This window comes from Melanostigma gelatinosum (genome assembly GCF_949748355.1).
Source record: "Melanostigma gelatinosum genome assembly, chromosome: 1".
NCBI classification, from domain to species: domain Eukaryota; kingdom Metazoa; phylum Chordata; class Actinopteri; order Perciformes; family Zoarcidae; genus Melanostigma; species Melanostigma gelatinosum.
The window spans coordinates 10,261,118-10,277,660 of NC_136634.1; the positions used below are offsets into that span (position 1 = coordinate 10,261,118).

Consider the following 16,543-nt stretch of genomic DNA (forward strand, 5'->3'; position numbering starts at 1 on the left):
AATCTTACTCTAGCCATTACCGTTAACATATACTCGTAATTTATTGGTAGGGCTTTTGGGGAGACGCTTTGCAATTTGCCTGAAAGATCTTTCAGGGCATAAATATCTTATCTCTGAAAGGGTTCAGTACAGGAAGCGCATTGAATGTCTATGTTAACGTATTTACACAGTCTATGCATATACATAAAGTAGATTTTAGTATCTATATTATTAGAATACATTACCAAATGTAAATTGACATAAATGTATCAAAAGGAGTTATTAAATAAACTCTGAGCCCTACAAACAGCTGTTTCTTCAGCTTCAGACTAGCTAACGCTGCACCGGAAGAGACCGTCGCAGTGGCTCAGAGTTGAAAGGTCATCAACGTCACGTCAAGCTAGCAGGTGAAGAAGCTTGTCCTATTTATTATAAAAAATGTCAAATACAGAAGAGGACACGGAGCTGCCTACGCCATGTGTGCTTATCACGAGCTGTGACGGTGGGTTTAAAGAAGAAGAGCTGATAAAACGTAAGTTTAGCTGAACTCAACGTCCATGATTTGGCCAACAGGCTAACGCTGAACAAAGCTAACTTACTCTTAGCACAACAGGTGACATTTGGTAGCGCATGCATATTGTTAATATAGGTCGACAACTACGCTGTCCGAGGTTGTCAAGCTAGTTAGTGATGCATTGTTTTTGTGGGGCAGGTATAAAAACGACGTGCTTCTTATTTCAGCAGCTAGCGTTGATTAACTTAGTCTGACGTAATGTCTCTCTTTGTATGCGTAGTTTATAACAAACATGTTCTTGCCTCAGAGATCCTCAGTTCGAAGACTTTGCCTGAGCCGATCAAACAAGAAGAAACAGTAGCCTGGTACCCATGGACCATCAACAACAAATATTATACAGCGGACGTCAGGCTATGCGTTGTGCCGAGCACTTTTCACATGTCATCGGAGATTGCCCAGTCCATGCAGGCTTTCATCGCTTATTTTGACAGCACGGTGGTACGTGACCTAAGAATATGCTGTGGTTTAAGAGTCTCAACAGTGATGCACTGTGATTGATGTGTATTGCATGTGCATGGTGTTTGCAGAAGGATGGTCTGGAAAAGCTACTTCCTTGGATATCAGTGGTGGAAGATCTTGCTCCAGAGGTGCTCATTCTGGTGTGTGAAAGAGTCAGTGAAAATGGTTAGTCCCCCTGCTCTTAATGGTGTATGTTAGCTTGCACAAAGCACTTGAATAAGACATTGAAGGGTACTATATTGCGTCTGAAATTCAATTTTGTTTTCAAGGGGTCAGCAGACATGAAGCACATCAGTGGTGTTTGGCTCATGCCTTCGAGCTGGTGGAGCTCAATCCACAGGAGTTGCCAGATGAGGATGGTGAGTTTTACAGACGGCAAACATTCAAATGACACGGTATAGTTATATCTTCATTCTTTATATTATCCATTGTTTTGTACTCATTCACACTGTCTTTGTTGCTTTATCAGATGACTTTCCAGAATCCACAGGAGTAAAGAGAATTGTCCAGGCTCTCAATGCCAACGTGTGGACAAGTGTGGAGATGAAGGATGGTGAGATGGCATCACTGATACAGTTACCTCTTGTACTTTCCCCTGACTTATTTCATTTAGCTCTGTGCATGAATGGTATGTGACAGACCTCTATCTGATAGGGCACAATCAGGGTTTCGGTCTGATGAGCAGTTTGGTTGCCGCCAGACACAACAACCCACACAGCTGTCAAGATCCACAGGTCAGTTGTGATCATTTTCACTTACCGGTACTTAAATCGTAATTTAATTTATAGTTTTGTTTTTTGATGTGTTACTTCATTCTCGTGTATCATCAATCCATTTTCATTTAAATGTGCCAGTGTTTGACGAGGCATGCTAACGATAGCTCCTTTTCTGTGGCAGTCTTCCAGCGTGCCAGTAGAGGCTTCACGTGTTAGTGAGGAGACTAACAATACAGAGAGTAGTGCAAACACAAACACACAGGGAGACCCAGTTGTTGGTAAGTGAACAACCCTTGATAAAAATCTGTTTTTTGCCAACAATAACAGATTAAGTATGTTCACCCAAAACATGAATCTCCTGATGATTGGAGGTGACATTTAATGCTCACTTGTGTTCATTCCCTCAGATGCAATGACTGATTTGGACATTCAGGAACTCGCCAACCTCACGGCTGGAGATGCAGATGTGGATAACTTTGAACGTCTCTTTACCAAATTAAAAGAGATGAAAGGTAATTGGGGAATGAAAAGGGAACACACAACTTTGTCGGCAAAAACTGTTTTGGCCATTTCTTACTTTTACAGCTGATGACATTTATGATGTTTTTGTTTTTTTTTGATTTTCAACTTGCAGACAAAGCTTCTTCATTACCTCATGAGCAGAGAAAGGTTCATGCAGAGAAGGTAAGCGACTGTATTCACCCCTGGTTACAAGACACCAAGGACCTGTATACAGTGCATCACAAACATTATCTTCACAACCTCGCCTCCTTGTTAGTCAATACGTTGTGTGGGTAAAACATGTTTAAAGTCTAGTATCCAGTATTTACACTAAATCTAATTTCCAGGTAGCAAAAGCGTTTTGGATGGCCATTGGTGGTGACGATGATGAGATAGACGGGTTGTCATCGGGAGAGGAAAGCTAAAAGCACATGTGACTCAAGTCTCTTTTCTCCTGGCCCTCCTCCTTTTCCTGGGGCTCCCACAAGATCCGGCGCCCTTGGACATGCTTCTTTCACCTGGAAAGTGGAGATGCTTACAGATGGTACTGTAGGCATAGTCATATTTAGAAACTTTTGATTTTTTAAAATGAAATGATTGCAATACTGGTGTCTAGTGAGAAGCCGTTGAGCATTTTGATTGGGGAGATTAGTGATCCCCTGGGTCCCCCCCTCTCTCTCTGAGCCCCGAGTGAACCGCAACACATGGTGTTGCAGGTGAAAAAACGAAACATAATTATGTGGGCTTTAATTTAATTATGTCCCTTCGGTACAATTGTCACATATATTTGAAAGTGATATGTGCCTTATCCCTGTCAGAGTTGTAAGACGTTTAATGCACATTCTGTTGAATCAACATAAAGACTTGTGATTTCATTTATTTTTTTTTAATGCTCCTGTGTGCGTGCGTGCGTGGTGCAGTTATTGTGAACACAAGACTGTTACATGGAGGTGATGTAGTGCTTATTAAGAAAAGTATGCAGACCAGAAAGATACACGCCTGTATGCTGTAATGGAGAATCTGCAATAAATAAAAGGAGCAGGCGTGTGCTGTATCGGACATTATGCTGAAGTGTTTTGTCTCCTTTACATTTGTGGAGGAGCAGAAATAAAACAAATACCATAAAGTACAGCCACGTAAGCTTTACAATGGCGGAATTAATTACAGGACAGTAATATTGGACTGCATTCCTGTAAAAGGGATTTCTATTTTTCCTGTCACTGTATTGATGAGCCATGGTTTAAAAAAAAATGACTTGAAATCATTTTACTCAGTTGCAATTCCTTAAACGTTCACATAACAAAACAATGATCATTTGAGAGCAAATATTAGGCTACATGGAAAAAAAGAACATGTACATAAGACTTGGAACAGAAAACTAAGATCAAGGAACTCAAGTACTGATACAGAACTAGCAACTATACCCAACACTGTAGTACACAGTAATTCAGTTAGGCACCTTGTAACCGTTTTAAATAATTACATGGTGACTTAGTCTTAAGTGCAGGATAAACAGGGTGGCTTCGACAATGACAGCAAGCTTATTACACATGCCTTATACTGTAGCAATGTACATGTAATATACAGTATTTACTAGACAAGCAATTACCACTAGAACTAAAGCATTGCACTGATCAACACAGTCAGTTGGAAGTGCATCATTTACCCACAAGGAGCAGAGTCTACGATTGGCTACCAGTTGATAATATGTGACGAGGCTTGCTCGTTTTTACCCTTTAAGCCATCGATGGTAGAGCCACTGCCATGGAGCACCCTTCACACTGAAATCACACGGGTGCCTGAATTCAACCAGTTCCCTATGACCACTCACACTATACGTCGTACTCTTTGTCCCTATAACAGTAATAGCTGGTGCAGTAATTCTATGCGTCACACTTAAGTTGACCCGCGTCAGAAAAGCCTGCATTGAAGCCGGCCACGTCTTTCTGTGAATCTACTCATGCAGGTCAGTTGGGTCCACTGTTTCAAGCACTGCATGACTACGAGAAATCACAAGCTATCAATATTTATGTACAATCATATCGAGGCAATAAAAAAAATATATTCCCATGCAGGACAGTATGCAAAAATAACTTAGAAAATGTCTCTTTCACTGAGCAAAATAGTTTTCATACAAGGGTTCTTTTCAAGAAACAAGGGTGCTAATGTCTATATTTTGCTTAAAATAGATAAAATACCAATTACATGATCAATCAGATAATTGACATTTATGGGCAAAGTACGTTGTACTTAAGATATTAATTAAATATATTCTATTTAATCACTACTCAGAATGACATTTTTTCATGTTAATTCATGGTTCAATTGATAAATAAGCCTAATTCAGTGATCACACAGAGTGGTGCTGGGACACTGAAACACCAGTGATGACAGCACGTTTGAGCTAATTCATAGAATCTAAAATGTTTTGAAACATGTTAAAGGTGACGAAGCTGAAACTGCTTTAACTTCAACTTGGGAAACAAACATTTCCATCAATGACAAAACTGAGCATAGTCATGATGTCTGAATGAATAATGAAGAAAATGTGGTTCGTCCTATTGCAAATACCCTGTGGCTGCCCGATGAACACATGAAAACAAAACAATGTAAAAGTCCTAAAATGAACCATCAAATGGAGACACTAAGTGGTACTGAGGAAAGTGCTATCGATGTGAGGGGAAATGTGACAGACAACGAGGGAGGAGAGTGATCTTTTGATTTGATGAATAGTGTCTCCGTCCTTATTATCACTGAGGGATGCTCGACGTTTCCTATGTGGTTTGTGGATACGTGTTTGTGTGGAGGGGAAGCGTGTGCTGCTCCTAGGACACACTGGAGCAGTGGATGCTGGGAGAGCCCATCTGTGTGAGAACCTTGTCCAGCCACTGCAAAGGGCCGTTGAGATGCAGTTCTATCCAGCAGGGGGTGCTGGTCACTGTCTGACGTCTGCAGGGTACAGAGGAGAAGAGTTTGTCATTACTTCGCTCTCGATTGTAGTCAATGCAAAGATACAGGCCTGCTTGTCTTAGTTGAATTAGCACCAACACTGAAGCGAACTCGACAGGCTATTTCTGAAGTCATTCAAGTTTCTATCAAAGATGTTTTCCACCGAGGTGTTTGGTGCCAGAAATGTAACACCAGTGGGAATCTCCTTTGCTAAAGGGTGTCCGAAATGTGTTCACCTCCCACTCCATGTCCCCCCTCACGAATGCATGCCAGCTGCATTCTTCCTCCGTTACTCAACCCTCTATTGCCGACTCACAGCAACACCCTCCCCCAATCTCCCTCTTTCTCCTTTCCAAGTCTGCTACCGTCTTTGCACAACACCCCTTCATTTGTTTCCACCCCCAAAACTGACGTACATTACCCTGACCATAAACATCAAAGCCCTCTCACATATTCTGAAGCACAACGGTAAATTAAATGTTGACTGATAACTTTAAACCGACTGGGACCATGGCAACAGCACCATCTTGGAAAGCTGAAATACAAGCGGCTAATTGAACGCTTAACCATTGATGAGCTTTGTACACAAGTGATGAAAAAAAACAAGGCAGAAGGTAAAGTATCGCTGCGAGAAGGGAAAAGTACACAGCGTGTCTGGTCTTGGCTGTAAACAGCTTCAGTTTTTATGTGTCTGCAGAATGACGTCTTCTGTTGCTGCCTTTGCTTGTACTGGAAATTAGCTCACTGAAAAATGGCTCCAACATGGCATCTCAAGCACAACATGACATACCGGTACATTTGTCTTAGTAACTTACACTGGCACAATCATTTTAAACATTAACTGGTTGACCTCCAACGCCTTGTACCCTTTGTCACTTAAACACAAATTGTGTTCATGCCAGAAACAAATATAATGCATTGATATAATTGAAGTGTCTTAATCAGTTTGAAATGTATTCATTTACCTGTACTCGGCTCCCCAACCCTTGACAAAACTCATGCGAATGGTGCACATTCTGGTGAGCTGGTAGACGGCCTCAAAGCCCTGGTTGACCGACTGGGCCAGCAGAGAAGCAAACTCCTGGTTGTTGAAGATCTTCAGGTTGCAGCCTGCAAAAAAAAAAAAAAAAAAAAAAAAGATGATGAGGAGGAGCATTGAGAACTAAATAGATTTCAGTGTCGATGGAGCATTAGATCTCAGTTGTGTGCTGGTCATTTTTACCCCTGATGGCTTCATGCATTTGTGTGCATCCTCTCGCGCTCACCTGGAGGTATTTTGCAGACAGTGGCGGGATGCCAGCCGTAGCGCTGGTTGCAGTTAGGACTCTGGACAAAGATGGCGCTGTCACTGAGACACTCTGCGAACACCTCTCCTCCAATGTAGTACAACCTCACGCCCCGTCCTGGAGAAGAGGGGGGGGGGGGGGGGGGGGGGGGGAAAGGGAGACGATTGTCACTCAGCTACCTGCTGATTCTGGCGAGTGCAAATATAAAAAGGTCAAGTTAGATCAGAGCTTGTGAAGTCCCTGTGGAATAAAACGAGTACCGATGTGTCTGCGTGTGAGCTCTACTGCCGAGTTGCGGTTGACGTTGGACAGCAAGCCCAAACAGAAGCGCTCAGAGTTGGATGGGTCTGTGAATCCATCCACAGTGAGGGAGGGCTGGGAGGCATGGAAGGTCTCTCCTACGCGCTGGTTCAGCTCATAGTAGGAGATCGAGCACCAGAAAGCAGACTCGCAGTACGTCACAGGTTGTAGGTCTGTGTGAGCACAGGGTGGGGGTTAGACGGAGACACATTAGCTGAGATACAAGTTTCAGTTAGGTCCATGAGGAAACCATTAAAGAAATCAAGGGAACAGGTACTGCTTTGTTGTCAAATAACCATTTGATTGTGAAGATGCACTCCGCTGATGAAGTTCCCCTTTGATTTCTCCTCAAAAGCTCTTTCCCACGACCCCAGCCAGGAATGGCCAAGACATGACGTACGTATTTATGTTTTTAACAATGACCTCCCGGTGGCTTTCCACATAGATAGAATAACCTGGCAACCGGATATTATTATTATTGCATGACCTAGAGCAGTCTGTTGCTGGCCTTTCCACACACAGGGACAGACCAAAGACTCCATTCAGACCACGCTTACTCTGTTACTGCCCTGAGGCCAACCCTCCCAGACATAGTCCATTGCTCCTGTCTGTCTGTCTGTCTGTCTCGCACACGCTCACATGCACGGACGCACAAAGATATGCTAATTTGATTAAAGTCAAATTAGCACCATCAATAATGGGAAGTTTTTCCTTATCCGATGCGAGGGTCCAGGGACAGAGGATGTCGTACAGATTGTAAAAACCCCTGAGGCAAATTTGTAATATTGGGCTATACAAAAATTGAATAAGACATCAGTCATTTTTGGATTACTGACTTGTTCCTGTCCATGAGCAAAGACAGAGGAGAGAAGTTATACAGATAACATGTCTAATACAGTGCAGCAGGAAAGCCATCCTCCTATCAGAGAGCGAGTGAATGAGTAAACAAGGAAGTAAGTTCGGACACGGTCTATATTTACAATTAGTAAAATAATTAATTAATGACTGAAATATATAATTTGATACCATATGCCAGTTTGGTGGGTAAAGGCCAGGCTATAAGCAGCATTATACCTTACATAATGGCATTGCTCCCAACCAGATAAGTGCACATTATATATTATTTGGTTTTGCTTACCAAGACTATTGTTTGCAGGTGACACGGGATTGGGTGACAGGCTGGGTGAACCTGAAACAGAGCGGTGACAGAAGTTTGGTTCATGATCCAGATGATGAGAAGAGTATGGGCTAGAATTGTGTGTGCTTTTATGTGACTCACCTGTGTCCATGCTGTGGTTGAGCTGGTGATCATTTGTCTCACCATCCTCACTCAGATACCCCGGTGGTGGAGTTTCTATAACGTACAAACACAGACAAAGATTAAGAACACACTCTTAGTCTCATTATTTCAAAAGGTTTGACATGTTTTTGTGATGTAATGAATGCTTTTCAGCTATTTTTTGTGTGCGTAAATTTAAGGCCAATCTTGAACATTAGCGGGAGAAATATCAACTCAACCAGCATTTTCATACAGCCAAGTTCCCCTTTGTTTGAAATGATCCGACAATAACCAGACAGTTCTCTCCAAATTAAACCAAACTAAAAAAATCAATCGTGAGAATAAAAGTTGACCGATTTTTTACTTCTGTGTTCAGAAATAGTGTTTCTCACCAGGAATATAGTGACTCTGGGGCTCAATGCCTGCGGGAAAGTTGGTGTTCTCCGGGATGGCTGGACTGTAGTCATCCAGCGATGGAAACTCTGCAGGGATATCTGTATGGCGTGGTACCAGGACAGGAGGCAAGACTGAAGAGACACACGGATACTTTCATGAAGGACCAGTTCAGCCCTGTATGAAGTACGGCAAAAGCATTATTCTAAACACAGTTATTTGGATCACGTAGCAATTAACGGCACTCACTTGGCGTCTCCACCCTCTGGTAGTGGTAGGGGTTGACGCAGACTTCATCCTTCTTGGTGTGGAAGGCATATTCACAGTGGTCGACTGCCCTCAGCTCATGGTGGGACTGCAGGTCTGGCCAGCGCCACAGGCGACAGTAGATGACATGAGGAAGACCTTTTCTGTGGGAGACCTGGAGACGCCCATCTAAAGATCTGAAAGACACGACCAAGAAGATGGAAGTGGTACATGAAGATTCAATTTCATCAATCACCGTGTTGCCCTGCTCTACGCTCCGACTATTATGTTTTTGAATCATAAGATACAACCTTTAACAGATTCCCTTGTTCCATGTGGTTCAACGTTTAATGTTTCAAAAATAATTTAAGCATGAAAGAACGTATTTTATGCCGACCTATCGCTCAGTCCTCCCCACACAGGAGCACCGGTTAGAGAAATATCAGCTGGCTGAACCATCATGACCCCAAAACACCAAATACTCATTTAGGAAAACAAACAAAATGCTAGCTACAATGTCTTCGGTCTAAGCGATGTCAAAGGCAAAAGTTGTCTATTGTGAATCAAACACGCAAAGTGGGGATTTAATCACACTACAGTATACAGTCAAACTATGAAGTTAAAATTGTGATTGTATAAAAAGAGAGCTGTGAGACCAAAAATAACATCTACACTGTGAAGTATAAGGTCTTATAAAATGCATATATATTGGGACTGTAACAGATCCTGGATCGCTCCCCTCACATGGAGTCAAGTGTGGTGATGGCATTTCCCCCCTCTGAACTCCACAACAGTTAAGCTCATTGTTGAGCTGTCAGACTAGCAACATATGCTTCTCATTCTCTACCATGGCTTGGCCTCCTGTGAAGTACGTCACAGAGGACTTGGCTTTCAAGACAAACAAGTTAAAGCTAGCTTGGTGCTAGTTTCAAGGTGACCAACCCCAAATATCATCATTTCTAATAACAACATACAATACTAGGCGGATGACATCTCGAAATCTCAAGGCAACATTACAATTAAGACTTGGCAAGACTGGCATGTTTACTGGGCATGATTCAACTTTAAAAAAAAGAATAGATAACCTCTTCACTTTTAGATACTTTCATATATAAACAGGCTTTGACAGAGTTTTCATCATAATTAAAAAAGAAGGCATAGCTACCTAAATGCAAAGAAGTTAAATGGGACCGAGAAAATACACACAGTACCAGTGAAGCAGGGTGATACTTATGATAGTTGAAAACAACATCCAAACACACAGCACAGACCAGCACGCTTTCAGACTACATCAGTGACCAACACAAAAGAGATGGGTGGAGACTCATCACCCAGCATTGCCTCCTGTATAGAGCTCGTCTCTTTCTTTGGGTCAGCTGAGGTCAGCGTTCCCGTGCTTGTGCCGAGATTGGCCTGGACTATGTCCCGTCTCCCCCGAATTTGCCACGCTGACATGATGACCACTCTAACACCCAGCTGGACTGAGTCAACAATCTTATTCACCAGAGGAAACAACAACTGTACAGCAGCCAGCCAGGGATTCACCGGCATCTCAACACCAACGCAGTACTTCTTATCCTGTGACGGTCCTGAGTGAGAGAGAAGTTTGGTCTCAGAGCCAACGTCAGCGAGCACTTTCCACGACATTACAGAATTAACAAGGTGTGTATTGCCCAGTGCAACACATCATTGATAAAACAACACTGTGTAAGAGGGGGGATCTGGTAGGCTAGCATTTTCACTACGCATACCACACACACACACACTGACAGCTGTTATTCTGTAAGCCTACAGTCTCTAAACCCACAGAGATTGAACCACAATCCAAACAGTGGCCCACGCCCTCCATAGAGCCCGGAGCAAATTCTTAAGAATTGAGAAAAGGTTTTTAATATAGGTTAACACCCACACTCTGACTTCTATACACACCATGATGAGGGACTCCCAGTTTCATTTGCCGATTTAATATTCCTTGGGAAATACTTTAAAGGATACTTAACAATTAAAGAAGTCACTGAGGGTGTATTCTCACTTCTTCTACACTATTACCAGCAGATCCAAGATCTGTACCTGCCTTATTCACTCAAAAAATTTGGGTTCAACATCCAACCAAGTGAAAACATTTGAGACTCATCCAGACCACTGCGAATACAACAGTATGTGTGCACAGTTCTGCAGCACACCCCCAAAACTCGACCTCATAGACTACAGCAGTAACGTTACTGGTCTCGAGGGATGGGTATCCCACATGGGGAATCCCAAACCGAGCCCTTATTCCAGCTCTCCCAGAGTACACACACACTCTAGTCTAAACATCCTCTGTGAGTCAGAAAACTGCTTCGCCAAACCACCCCTTCTGCTACTCATCACACGTGTGAACTGTGGACATACTTGTTTATGTAGCACTGGCTGTACCGCAGGCGTCTCCCATGTCAGCAGGAGAAACGTGCTTAGACATTCTTTTAAAAGTTGCCCAGGCATTCGAGAAACACTGACTACACAATTATGTTGCTTACATTGTAGTTAGAGGTTAACGGCATGCTAGCTGTGCAAACGAACACAATGTGACACAACCTACTTCAATATAACGCGATGTGTTGATGGGCAGAATCGCATCAAACCTACTTACAATGTTGTTAACTTACATTAAAAACACTAAATAAACTACCTTAAGACAGTTTGCTATGTAACGTTTTCGGTATTTAAGCCAATTGTCTGTTACCTATTTACACAACATAATGAAACATGTAACGTTAAGCTGAAATGCAGGTTAAATTTGCTTGTTAATGTTACTATGTAGGTTTGTGTTAGCTTAAATGTAGCAGCTAAAGCTACCTATAAATGCAATTAAACCCCCTCTCTCACACCTTTTATGTCCCAATTAATGAATGTGGTAATGAACCCGTCAATGTTGACAAGCAAACAGAGAAAATTGCTTCACTAACAAAACGTTTTTATTATTATCTCAATTAACTAGCAAGCTACTTGGCTAACGTTAGCTGTCGTTAGCTTGCAGTTTAACTAACGTTAGCTAACTACGAGGCAGCTAGTTAGCTGTGTTGTTACCGGAGTATGGTTAAGCATTTCGTGTTGATATTCTGTGTTGTGATGGCTTTTTCCAACTCCTCCAGCTGTCCCGTCTTTTTCAACTTCTTCACCAGACTCTTGACAGCCTTCTCGCACCATTTCTCCTCTTGCCCGTTCTGCTCTCCCTTCTTCCAGCCAAGGAGCCTCTTCACGATTGGAGGAGTGAACGGCAATATAGACATTTTTTTAAATTCAGTTCAGCAGTTAACAATTAGCTACAGTACACTGATTTAATTCCCAGAATTGCTAGCATTACAGTTTTGCCGTTCCTATAATAACAACAACTGAGTTAGCTAGTTAGCTTAGCTAGATACACTCCCAGACAGACGAGTGGCTGGTCGCTGCCTGCCTGGGGGACTTAGCAGCAGCGGCTTGCGTCGCAGGTTAACTCCGACCGGAGTGGAGCAGCTCCTCCGCCAGCCAGGCTGTTTTTCTGCCCCCCCCCCCTCCTGCTCCTCAGTCAGCTGGTCTGTCCTCCACCTGTATCGGTGTGTCAAGAAGACGTATCTCTATTTTTCTACACAATACAATACCACCAGTAATTTAAACATTGTTAAATAGGGGGTAAACACAGCTAATTTTCAAGGCTTTTCAGGGTTTTAAAGTCAAGGTAAAACAATTGAACAGTAAATCAACTAACCTATAATTCAGTGATAAAAGCACTTTCTGATAAAGTACATTTACACCACTGGGTTTTGGTAATTTGCTTGTATTATCAATTCAGATGCAGTAGGCCTATGTTTACATTTACAGGTTTATTCATGCTGGCGGGCTATCAGTGATTCAAACCCTGTTGTATGCATCAACTAACTTGTGTCAAACTCAAGAGGCAATATATGGAGAGAGAAAAATGTTGTAATCAGAGATATGCCATCACTGAAAAGTGATCCAACACTTGCATTTACTGTGTTCATGAATAGAAAACCCCTTAGGAGTAATCCCTTTCATCCCCTCATGAAAGTGATTTGATTTCACCACTGATGCATCTTTCCAGAAATGGATGAGGGAGGTGACTTTGCATTCAGTTGTAGCCTATTTGGGGTTTATGATGTTATTGATAAGTGCACCCCATGGCTGCTGCCTCCAGTAAACAGCAGTGTGCCTCTGCTATAAATATCCCCATCCAGAAGCAGCCCCCTTTACTTCTCTCTATTTATAACCTCCATCAATGACTGCTACCTATTTTTAACCAAGTATTTGGCATAGCCTCCTACTTCCTCCTTAAATAAATATTATAGCTATCTTGGCAGTGGCCCCTGAAAACAATATTAAAGGACACTTTGACTCTTTGTTGAACAGTCAGTTGGTGTGTATCCAAAAGTATGCCCTATTCATAGGAATACTCATTGATGAACAGTGAAGGGCTTAGGAGTGGGGCAGCAGCTCACGATTATTTTATAATGGATTCATCTGCTGATTGTTTTCTTGATTAATGAATTCATAATTGTGTCTCTAAAATGTCAGAAGATAATATAACTGACAAATAAGGTTGCCTGAAGCCAAGGAGCAAAATTTTCAGTCAAACATGATTAAATTCAACTGAATGTACTTTACTGATATCATAACACATTTAATATATTAATCTGGCTTCTTCAGGATAAGATAATGCTGACACATATTGATACATATGGACCAATACAATGCTGTGTTTGTCAGTCAAATGACAGTGGAGGGTCGAAGTTGTTGCATATGACTCTTTAGCATGTAGAGGTTTGTTGTTTATCTTGATTATACTGTTTACATCATATTGATGCTGAAATGTCAATGGTAAAAGTGTATTTGTTAGGAATAAGGCTGGAGAGCTTTCTTTCTTGTGTACTCTGAGGATCTGCTTCAGGGCCGGCACCTTTTACTGCCGGGGGACCCGAGCTGGACAGCTGGTGTGAAGAGTTTCTGCATGTCTTTGTGTGTGTGTGTGTGTGTGTGAGTGTGTGTGTGAGAGAGAGAGAGAGAGAGAGAGAGAGAGAGAAATGGGGGGCGAGTATGTGTCAGACACCGGGGCAGATGGGCCGCAGCAGGCAGGAGAAGGTCTTATGGAAAGAGTGAAGAATCATTTTGGACAAAAGACACGACGGCTGTGAATAAGTAATGACTGCAGACAATCTGATGGATAACAATGGCATTGTGATTGACCACTCAGGGGCTACGTGGGAAACAGGCAGGATGTGGTGCAGGGGCCTGATCAGCTGGGCTGGTGTCACAACAATACTTAGACAAGGATGGAGTAGCAATTAGAATAAATATGCCTTTTCTGTGTCCATATGGGCCAATTGTAGTGACATTTCAAGTGTTATAAGACCACTGAATTCTTATATAAAGCTTTAAAATGACTAAGAATTTGAACGCAAGTATTCATCTAGTTGTGATCAGAGCTCTGCTAAACACCATTTTTATAGGATAAATGACAGCTTACAGAATTGTATGATTTAAAAAGAAATCGGAGCTCCACAGACCTGTAATTTCCTCAGCAGCTAATTGCAGTGTGTTAGAATCAGACGTGGCTGTTCTGCACAGCCCCAAACGGGTGGGGTCAGGTTCTCCCTGCAATCTCTGCCTTCACACTGCAAGCTGTTATCTGTTACTCGCAGCCATCAATCTCTCCCCAGACGGTGGCACCTCCAAATCTGGGGCAGTAGTGACCTCCTTTCTCCCTCCTGGCCTGAACCAAAGCACCCTCAAAAACCTCTTCCCTCTGGCTTCAGACCCGTGGAGGCGATACACTTTCACGTCCTCCTGTCTTTTTCTCTTGCGTTTGTCTCAAAGGTGCCTGCATGTGTGATCCCTTACTCTTCTCACCTGCAGATATTGGTTGTGGCTGATGGCTTTATCAGGAGAATCCCTCCAGTGAACCACAAGACCACGTAACGTCTGGGAAATATTGTCAGAGCATCTGGAATAAAGGCCATTTATTGACAACATAACAGTAACATTTACACATGCCGACATGGCAGCTTATTAAAGGGTAAGAACCAATGTATTATTACATTTTATTGTTAGATTACCAACATTTCCAAATGTATTATTACAAGATAATGGTCATCACTAACCAAATGGATTTTTCACAACCTGGCATCCCAAAAGTTTTCCTTATTATTGGCTTCTTAAGGATCTATAAAGCATTAGTTAATTATTTATTAACCAATACCACGCCTCATTGTTGTTGCCTTATGCCTTATTAGAAAGTGGAACAGAGCCTTATACCATTAACGTTTAGATCCTGTGAGCATGCAGTGTTGTTCTCAATTATTCTTTAGAATATTCCTGATATATTTTGCAAAGTTGCAAGTATACATTTGTAGCATATATATTTGATTCATCACATCAATTCACAACATTTACAAGATGTTACACTGGCTGAAATACAAGTATCAGCAAGATAGATAACATATCCCCACCTAGTGGCTAAACGCTATTACTACACAATTTAACAGTCGTGCACCAAGACACCAGACTGGGTCTTAAGGACTTTTTGTGGCAAATAGTCTTTATGGCATTTCCTTCCTTCCTTCCTTCCTTCCTTCCTTCCTACTTACCCACCTACATACCTACTACTTTACCTACCTATCTGTCTATCTATCTATCCATCCATCCGTCCATCCATTCATCCTGCAGTGGAAGAAGTAGTCAGATCTTTTGCTTCAGTAAAAGTAGCAATGCCACAGTGTAGTGAAAGTGCTAAAGCATACAAATAGACTCAAAGTAACAGAACTAAACAGAATAGATCATTTCAGAATTATGTATATTATATTATTAAATTGTATCGTTATTGATGCATCACTTTACTGTTGCAGCTTGTGGAGCTAATTTCTACTCCTAATCTATAATAACATATCATATTTATTATATGAATCTGCAAAGAAACCAGTACAACTACTGGTTTATTGGGACACTAGAACAGAGTAATCGATAACGGTATCAGTGACACCTCTGCTTTTATCACCACGACAAGTCAAAATGTGAAAAAGACTTATTATAAAATTAATAGATATTGTCTCGGTTTGGATCATGTGCAAAATGACATTCCCTGTGTGTGTGTGTGTGTGTGTGTGTTGCATAGGACTCACTGTGATTATAATTTATTTCTGAATCAGCGCCATTGATTTATATGCTATTGCATAAACACAATTTACAAGTTGATTGTGAACAATGGCCCATAACAGCATTACGTTGATTCAGAGGCTTAGCAAATATATCTCTTCATCTTACATATGGATGGAATGCAGCACTTAGCCATGATTCATTAACTTCACCTCCAGGCTAAAATGGCTTTCTGTTTGGCCTGAACCTCAAGCACTTGGCCCTTAATTTACAAAGTATCTCTGTGACTATTTTATGGGTGGACATTGATATCATAAGTGATAAACACTATTTATCATTTGTTTGTACTTTTTTTGTATTTGGAAAAGAAAGTTTTGGAAATCAAAGCAGATTCCTTTTAGCTGACAGTCACTGTGCAGTTTAAACACAGAGCTTCACAATGAGCAGACTTTCATTTTTACAACTTCGTCACCAAAGCGTGTGGAACTTGTCATTTTCTGAGATCTAAATACACTCTGTCACTCACACCACCACCAAAACTAATGATTGTGAAATTAGTTTCAGAGCAATCAGGAGCTCCCCTGCTAAGCCCCACTGTATCCATATGCATGAAATTGCTTGCGTTAATACATGCTATGAATCGTGGGTAATGCAGTGAATAATTCTGACTGCACGCAATAATGCTATCTTCTATTAGATTGGGGAATGTTGTGAAACCGGAGCCCTGTGGCAATAT

General features: G+C 41.8%; 2 protein-coding genes across 4 annotated transcripts; one reads left to right on the forward strand and one right to left on the reverse strand.

The window, feature by feature from the left end:
- The first annotated feature begins 359 nt into the window (after positions 1-359).
- On the forward strand, positions 360-3,389 carry aagab (alpha and gamma adaptin binding protein). 2 transcript variants are annotated; one of them, XM_079271244.1, is made up of 10 exons: positions 360-511; positions 801-991; positions 1,081-1,177; positions 1,282-1,371; positions 1,482-1,565; positions 1,667-1,746; positions 1,910-2,006; positions 2,136-2,240; positions 2,363-2,412; positions 2,577-3,389. In XM_079271244.1, exons 1-10 carry the CDS (start codon positions 418-420, stop codon positions 2,652-2,654), a joined length of 966 nt encoding a protein of 321 aa, XP_079127370.1. In that variant the 5' UTR covers positions 360-417; the 3' UTR covers positions 2,655-3,389. The 2 variants fall into 2 exon arrangements, with proteins under 2 accessions (XP_079127370.1, XP_079127369.1); XM_079271243.1 differs by having other exon boundaries at positions 2,136-2,239; positions 2,347-2,412.
- smad3b (SMAD family member 3b) lies at positions 3,386-12,068 on the reverse strand. 2 transcript variants are annotated; one of them, XM_079271224.1, is made up of 9 exons: positions 11,749-12,068; positions 8,686-8,879; positions 8,436-8,537; positions 8,044-8,118; positions 7,903-7,953; positions 6,725-6,937; positions 6,444-6,581; positions 6,144-6,288; positions 3,386-5,178 (listed from the first exon to the last, which is right to left on the reverse strand). In XM_079271224.1, exons 1-9 carry the CDS (start codon positions 11,949-11,951, stop codon positions 5,055-5,057), a joined length of 1,245 nt encoding a protein of 414 aa, XP_079127350.1. In that variant the 5' UTR covers positions 11,952-12,068; the 3' UTR covers positions 3,386-5,054. The 2 variants fall into 2 exon arrangements, with proteins under 2 accessions (XP_079127350.1, XP_079127349.1); XM_079271223.1 differs by having other exon boundaries at positions 8,436-8,570.
- Positions 12,069-16,543: the final 4,475 nt, after the last annotated feature.